This window comes from Mustela putorius, unplaced genomic scaffold (genome assembly GCF_011764305.1).
Source record: "Mustela putorius furo isolate JIRA1106 unplaced genomic scaffold, ASM1176430v1.1 tig00000487_pilon_pilon_pilon, whole genome shotgun sequence".
NCBI classification, from domain to species: domain Eukaryota; kingdom Metazoa; phylum Chordata; class Mammalia; order Carnivora; family Mustelidae; genus Mustela; species Mustela putorius.
The window spans coordinates 1961361-1968947 of record NW_025421399.1 but is presented as its reverse complement, the minus strand read 5'-3'; the positions used below and the strand labels follow the sequence as shown (position 1 = coordinate 1968947).

General features: G+C 53.6%; 1 protein-coding gene across 1 annotated transcript; it reads right to left on the bottom strand.

The window, feature by feature from the left end:
* Nucleotides 1–5401: 5401 nt before the first annotated feature.
* ARL4D (ADP ribosylation factor like GTPase 4D) lies at nt 5402–7371 on the bottom strand. Its single transcript, XM_004772602.3, has 2 exons — nt 7264–7371; nt 5402–6694 (listed from the first exon to the last, which is right to left on the bottom strand). Exon 2 carries the CDS (start codon nt 6598–6600, stop codon nt 5995–5997), a length of 606 nt encoding a protein of 201 aa, XP_004772659.1. The 5' UTR covers nt 6601–6694; nt 7264–7371; the 3' UTR covers nt 5402–5994.
* Between the last annotated feature and the right edge of the window lie 216 nt (nt 7372–7587).

The following is a 7587-nucleotide window of genomic DNA, read 5'->3' as shown; positions in this document are numbered from 1 at the left end:
TAAAACCTCACTCTCAGCAATCTTTAAAACCCAGCTGTCATCCCAGCACAACTCCACCAAACTACTCACCAGATTTCATAAGGAGGGGGTAGGAGGTTGGAGAGATAAGCCCTCCTGCCTTCCCCACCCCATTCTGCAGGGGCAGGGACCCAAGATTAGCACAGGGGCCTGAATGAACAGAGAGGCATGTTACCGCACACAGCCCAGAGTGGCCGAGGTATCTAAGACTTCAGGACTTGCTCCCCATCTCCTGTTCCAGGAGTCCATGCTCCAGAACAGCTGGAGGGGGAGGGGGACCTCGCTAGAAGAGTGAGGGGCACCCTGGGGAAAGTCCAGAGTCTCAGTTGCCCTTCCTCAGACTGAAGAGGTCCTCTCCATGTTCCTTTTGGAACATGCATTCTGTGTCTCAGCCTGGCTCCCTCCCTGAGTTGCTGGGATTTATTTCCGGAGATGTTTCGCCCACTCTGCCTGACGTCTGTGAGAAGCTGGGTGCTTAGGGAGTCCTCACCATCTGCCCACGTCCACCGTCAGCCAGGCAGCCCCCAAGCAGTTCAATTCCCAGACCAGGAAAGTCAGCCCAAGCTCCTTCCCATGCTCGCAAATCTTCTGCCAAGTGGCTGGAGATTTTCTTACCTCCCCCAAAGCAAGGGCACTATATAATGTCTGTTGCCCCCACACACACTTCTCATCTTGCTGAGGACTTGAAATCTGGGGATGGAGGAAGAAGAGGCTGGATTAGAGTTCTTTCCCTGCAAACGCTCTCTGCACATACATTTTCGCAATGTCTATAAAAATTTGAAATACATATACCCTTTGACACAATGATTGCATGACATATATGCAAGGAGGTCCATCTCCGTGGACACGCTACGGATTTAATAGGGGATTTAAATAAGAAATGATGGCATAGGAGCACCTGGGTGGCTCAGTCGTTAAGCGTCTTCCTTAGGCTCAGGTCATGATCCCCAGGGTCCTGGGATCAAGCCACGCATAGGGCTCCGTGCTCAGCAGAGAGCCTGCTTCTCCCTCTCTCACTCCCCCTGCTTGTGTTCCTTCTCTCGCTGTCTCTCTGTCAAATAAGTAAATAAAATTTTTAAAAAAAAAAAAAAAGGAAAAGAAATAATGGCATATTCAGACAGTGAACAGTGCAATCTCACATGGTCATCAAAAAGAAAGGGGAAAACCCCAATGTCCCAATGTTGAATAATGCCCAAAATATAAATGAGAAAAGCAAAAACCTCCTGTAATTCCCTGTATGTTGGATATGAAGGAAAGAGGGAAAAAAATCAGAAAGATTATATATAAAAACCTGCCCCTAATATTTAGCTAGCTCTGAAATTTAGATTATGGGGTTCTCCATTTTCTAAGTTCCTTTACAGAAAGATCTGTTACTTTTGTAAGCAAGTGGGGTGGGGGAGACTGAAAAAAACAATATTATATTTTTATATAAAAATTTATATATATATATATATATATATATATATATATATATATTTTTTTTTTTTTTTTTTTAAGGAAGGAAGAACAAATCCTTTCCTCTGGTTTAGCCAGGGGAGGAGGTCCCATGACACCCACCCACAGACTCCCCAGCCGATGGCCTTGGAAGTGACGTGTGGCTACAGTCCGCCCTCCCTTTACATCCTAGTGCTGGCTTGGGCCTCCGTTACTGCCTTCACTCACTCCGCTCCCACTGGCTCCATTCACAAAAGGCCTGTTTTGGAGAACACACTGTCTCTTGCACCCCCCCCCCCCGCCTCAGTGGAAGTCTGTGCTTCCCAGGCCCCCGTGGAGGAATCCATCTCAAGCAAGACTTGGGATGACATGTGGTCAGTGGGGAAGCAGGGTGGGGACTTCTGGCCAGATTTGAGGCCAGAGTTCTGGACTTCAGAGATAAAGTCCTGACTCCTCAGGAAGGGGAGAAGGGGAGTGGAAAGCTGGCCTTTGAAGTAATCAGGGAGGGGATGCAGGGAGGGTGGGAGGGAGGGAAGGGGAGGGGGGAGCTCTGAGTTCCTAGACTTGCTGCCCATCTCCTATCTCTCTGGCCCTGGGAGTACAAAAAGCCAGCCTGGGAGGAAGGATCTGTATGTGCCACTAAGTAGCTATGAGCTCTTGAGCAAGTTGCTGCCTCCTCTGGGCCTTGAGACTTTTTTCCTTCCTCTTTGTTCTCTCTCTTCCTGGAACACATGCAGCACAGGACTGGAGAGGGGCAGAGGAGGTGAGGCTCCACTGCCATCCTTGCTGGGGGTTGGGCAAGGCACCTGGGGCAAGTGCAGTCCACCTGGATTTTACCATCCAGCTTGTGCAAGGAGAGGAGGTGACTGGTGGGGGAAGGGCAGCTCAGGGGGAGCCCAAATTCTGGGCCCATTGGTATCCTTCCACTCTACCACAGCCCCTATCTACCACTCCTGGCACCCCGAGACCCTCTGCTCTCAGGATCTCCTCAAGATCCATCTCAGGGCCTCAAAGAAGTTCTACTTGCGGGGCGCCTGGGTGGCTCAGTGGGTTAAAGCCTCTGCCTTGGGCTCAGGTCATGATCTCAGGGTCCTGGGATCAAGCCCCACATCGCATCGGGCTCTCTGCCCAGCCGGGAGCCTCCTTCCCCCCTCTCTCTCCCTGCCTCTCTTCCTACTTGTGATCTCCGTCAAATAAATGAATAAAAATCTTTATTTAAAAAAAAAAAAAGAAGAAGAAGTTCTACTTCATGAAGAAGCTGGGACAAGAAAACTACAGCCCATCTCCAACCCTGATCCCACCCCCATTCCAAGCCTGTGGTCCAGAGCTCAGCATGCAGAATCCCTGGGGCAGGGGCGCCCAGGGACTCAGGTGGTTAAGTGTCAGAATCTTGGTTTTGGCTCAGGTCATGATCTTAGGGTCGTGGGATCGAGCCCTGCCTGGGGCTCCATGCTCAGGGGGAAGTTGGCTTGAAAGATCCTCTCCCTCTGCCCCTCCCCACCCAAATAAATAAATAAATCTCTTAAAAAAAAAAAAAAAAGAAAGAAGAAAGAAAGAAAAAAGGGGCGCCTGGGTGGCTTGGTGGGTTAAAGCCTCTGCCCTCGGCTCGGGTCATGATCCCGGGGTCCTGGGATCAAGCCCCACATTGGGCTCTCTGCTTGTCGGGGAGCTCGCTTCTTCCCCTCTCTCTCTCTCTCTCTCTGCCTGCCTCTCTGCCTACTTGTGATCTCTGTCTGTCAAATAAATAAATAAAATATTAAAAAAAAAAAAAAAAAGAATCCCTGAGACAGGAGGATTATTCCAAAGCTCCTGATCCCCACCCAACCAGAAGGGAGCTTTCTTACCAGAATCTTCCACTGCTCCCCTCTCCCCACAACCCCTTCAATGCAGCTGGCTTCTCCATCTCACTCTCTTGCTGCCAATACGGCTTCCTCCACCCTCACCAGGCCAGAAGGATGTGGGGAAGAGCTGGGACCCTGGCAATCTCCTGCAGACATGGTCCCTGCCCAGGGCTGGAGTCCGGGGGAGCAGAAGATGCTTCTAACCAGAGAGGGAGGCCAGGTGTTTGGCAGGGCCAGAACCAGGAACTGGGCCCCTGGAGGCCCCTCTGCAGGGGTGTAGGAGGGTGCTCTTCTTCCAGATCTGGAGACCCCAGTCCCCCAGGTGACCAGAAATGGAGAAAACATGTCCTTGGAGATTCTGAGATAAAAGGACATTATTGTGGTGGAATGAGGAGGAAAGAGCTCCCAGCAGGACAGAGGACCTTCTAGCCAAGTCTTCCCCAGCCTGTTCCTGGGCAGAAGAGGACTCTGCCCTGAGGACTGAGAGAGATGAGTCACAGGCGTGTGTAGAGGGGAGCCAGGTAGCACGTGTCTCCAGCAGAACCAGCCCAGCAGCTCTGTTAAGCAGGCCCCTCGCTGACGCACACCTGGGCACCCTTCTGGATCCATGCATACCCACTCGTATCCTGCCAGCCAGGAAGGGGAACAAATCTGAACCAGCCCAGACTCCACAGCAAAACTCAGCTTCTGCTGGTCCAGGCTAGGAAGGAGCAAGTTCCTTAGGAAGTCCCCCCGGACAGGCCAGTCAGCACCTTCTCTCCCTCCCCAGCTCCTTTATTTGATTCTGGAGTGGGGACTCTGAACCTGCTCTGGATCCCACTTTTGCACGAAGGGTAGGGGTGGGACCAGGGGGCTGAGGGCTGGAAAGAATTGTGCGTCTTTAACCCTCTACTCCCACCCAGGCTAGGAGGATCTGATTGTTGGTCATCTCTGACTCAGTGGGCCCTGGGTGTTGGTGGAGGGGGCAGACTTGAAAATCTGGGCAGAGGCCCTCTGGACCTAACAACAATATTTATTCGCTTTTTAAGATTTTATTTATTTTAGAGAGAGCATGAGCAGGGGGAGGGGCAGAGGAAGAGGAAGAGGCAGACTCCCTGCTGATCGGGGAGCCTCCCCACAGAGCTGGATCCCAGGACCCTGAGATCCTGACCTGAGCCACCAACTGAGCCACCCAGGCACCCCTAGCATTTTCTTTTCCTTTTCTTTTTGTTAAGATTTTACTTATTTATTTGACAGAGATCACAAGTAGGCAGAGGAGCAGACAGAGAGAAAGGGGGGCACGGGAAGTAGGCTCCCGGCTGAGCAGACAGCCTATGGGGCTCTATCCTAGGACCCTGAGATCATGACCTGAGCAGAAGGCAGAGGCTTTAACCCACTGACCCACCCAGGCACCGTAGCATTTTATTCTTATCCTCGCTATGGGTGACCTACACCTTCCCCCTCCTCCCCTAGAGGGGGAGTAGATGTCCAGCAGTCCACACTCCCACCAGGCACAAACCCAGACTACCACAACAGCCCCTCTCCTGGGAACAGCCACCATTCCTAGAGCGGGGCAACTCACAGCTTAGTCACCAGGGCAGGGCTGGCTCAATCCAGCCCAGACCTCCCCAGCAAGAGCCCCTGCTGCCGCCAGGGAGCTGCAGTCAGCAGGATTGAGCACACGGAGCTGGCTGAAAGCCAGGAAGGAATTACTTTCCATTCTCACAGGATCCCCCAAGGTGGAAAAAAAAAAAAAAAAGGATCAGCCTGAGTGCTGAGGAGTGGGGGAGGATGAAAACAGAATGGCTCCTTGAGGACTTCTGTATAGAGACTTAGGAAAGTCCTCTCAAGGACCAGCCCTATGAGGGGCAACGTAAGAGCCAGGAGATGAGGGGAGAGGCGGGAAGCAGGGGAAAGGGACACCCCAAAAAACGGCAGAAATCAGGGAATAGCTTGGGAGAGGGCAATTTCAACTCCATCTGTAATTTCCACCAGCCATCCCAAAAAGAGTGTTTCCCTTGCAAATTCAGCTTTGAGATAAACACCCTCCTCCTCATTCCTGCCACCCGTATAAAAATCTGGGGCTACTCCTGGGGCTGGGTAAGAAAATACCAGACCAAGGTCAGAGCTACAGTATCATCAGTCTTTAATAACTTATAGGCAAATGCTAAAAAATAGTTAATAATAATACAGAGGGCACACATGGCTTATAAAAACAGTTGTGGATCTACAAACGTGGGGTAGGGTTCTTGGCACTTTCACACAGACACAAAAATAAAGACTATTGTGACTAGCATCCTTAGAAAAGCAGCCTTAGGGGACACCCCATTTGGGGGGGTGGAGGTGGGGAGACAGTTCTCGTTCATTCCAAATGCATTCTCCAAACAACCTTCTTTTGCCCCCAAAACACATCTCATCAACAAGCCAGAGAAGAAAAAGAAGAAACAGGGTCGAGGTAGAGTCACAGCTTACATTTAAGCCTCCCCAGTCCTGCAGCCTCCATTTCTCCAGAGAGGAGGATAAGGGAGGGAGAGGAGAAGTCATCCCATCTCCCCTCCCGTGCGGTCCCCAGTGCTGCACCAGAACAGGACCCCCAGTGTGCTCCTCAGTCCTTCATTGAGGCGGACGGGTCCTGCACCCCAGAGCTGAGTGAGGGGCCAGAGGCTCCAGATGGCTCTCCGGGTGTGCAGACCCCTACTGGTGAGGAGGGGACAGCCTCGGGTCACCGTCTCTTCTTGCCTACCCGGGCTGCCTTCTTCCTCTTGAGGATCATCTCGTACAGGCGCTCCAGGCCTGGCTGCAAGCCCAGCCCATCCACAGCACTGCAGCCCTGCACATGGGTGAGTGTGGCCGCTGCAAGCTCTCGGACGGCCAGCCTCTTCTCAACCTCTGCGGCGCTCAGTGCCCCAGGCTGATCCTGCTTATTGGCCAGCACCAGCACAGGCACACCCTGGTTGTCCGAAGACCGACTGATTCGGTGGAGCTCCACCTTGGCCTCCTCCAGGCGCTCAGCCTCGGCAGCATCCACCACAAACACCAATCCGTCTGTCCGCCGTGTGTAGGAGCGCCACAGGGGTCGCAGCTTCTCTTGGCCCCCCACATCCCACACTTGGAAGGTGATGCCACGGGACCCTCCCAGGGGCACCCGGATCTTCTCTGTGTTGAAGCCTTTGGTGGGGACGCTCTGGACAAACTCCTTGAACTTGAGCCGGTAGAGGAGTGAGGTCTTTCCAGCAGAGTCCAGTCCAATGACCACAACATGCAAGGCCTGGAAGTGGGGCAAGAAAGAGGCGGCAGTGGGCGCCATCTCAGTCAAGTGGTTCCCCATGGTGAGCTCCAGCTAAGGTGCAGGTCTTGAGGCACACAGTAGAGGCAGGGAGGTGGCCGTGAACGGCAGGCTCTTGGGACAGGTGCTGGGTTATCTGGACAGGGAAAAGTCACGAGAGAAAAAAAAGGAGACGCTTTAACAATAAACATGAAATGTGCAACTTCTAGATCCTTTCCTCAATCAGTCGCCCATCCTTCCTTTTTAAAATTCCGGCTTTTGTTTCGTTTTTTAAACAGCTCCATGTGTAAAAGAGGCACTCCCCGCTGTCAGGGGCGACATGATATACAGAGACCCCCGGTCCTGGACACAGGTTGCGGGGTGAAGCCTTGATATGGATATGGTCGGCTTCCCGCGCCCCTTCTCCGAGCTCGCGGCGCGGTAGCAGACGCAGAGACCCTTATTCCCCACGCGAGAATCCTTACAGGAAAAGGCAGGTAGGGCAGCGCCCCCCAGTTAAGGGTTAGGGTACGGGCGCTGAGTCGGGGCAGTAAAGCCCGCTCCCGCCTGCCCACCGCATCTCCAAGCGGTTGGCACGCCCCTCCTTAACACCGTAACCCCCTTCCCACGGTCCCGCGACACTTCGCCTTGCACGGATCGCCTTGTCCTGCTCCCCAGGTCCCCGCACCGGGGCCACCTCAGCTCCCCCTGAAACAGCCCCTTTACCTTCCGGCAGCCGCACTCTCCCCGGACCAGCCACCCGAGCCGCCACACGAACTCCACTCCCACCTCCGGCGAGGAGCCACCACCGCCGCCACCGCTGCCACTGCGGAACAGCCCCGGGGTCTCCGCCTTAAAAAGCCGCGCGAAACGTCACGCAGCGCGAGCCAATCAGCAGTCCCTCAGCGGCGAGGCGGGGCGGGGCGGGGCGGGGCCTGGAGATACGTGACCTGCGACCCCGACAACCCCGAGGTGGACGTCTCTGCTCAATACGTGAACGTTTTATTTGCACTTTTCTCCCATAGTCTAATATTTGGAGGTAACTCGGGA

What these genes read in the sequence shown, in the direction of transcription:
- ARL4D (XM_004772602.3), bottom strand. Translation starts at nt 6,600, where the DNA reads ATGGGGAACCACTTGACTGAGATGGCGCCCACTGCCGCCTCTTTCTTG.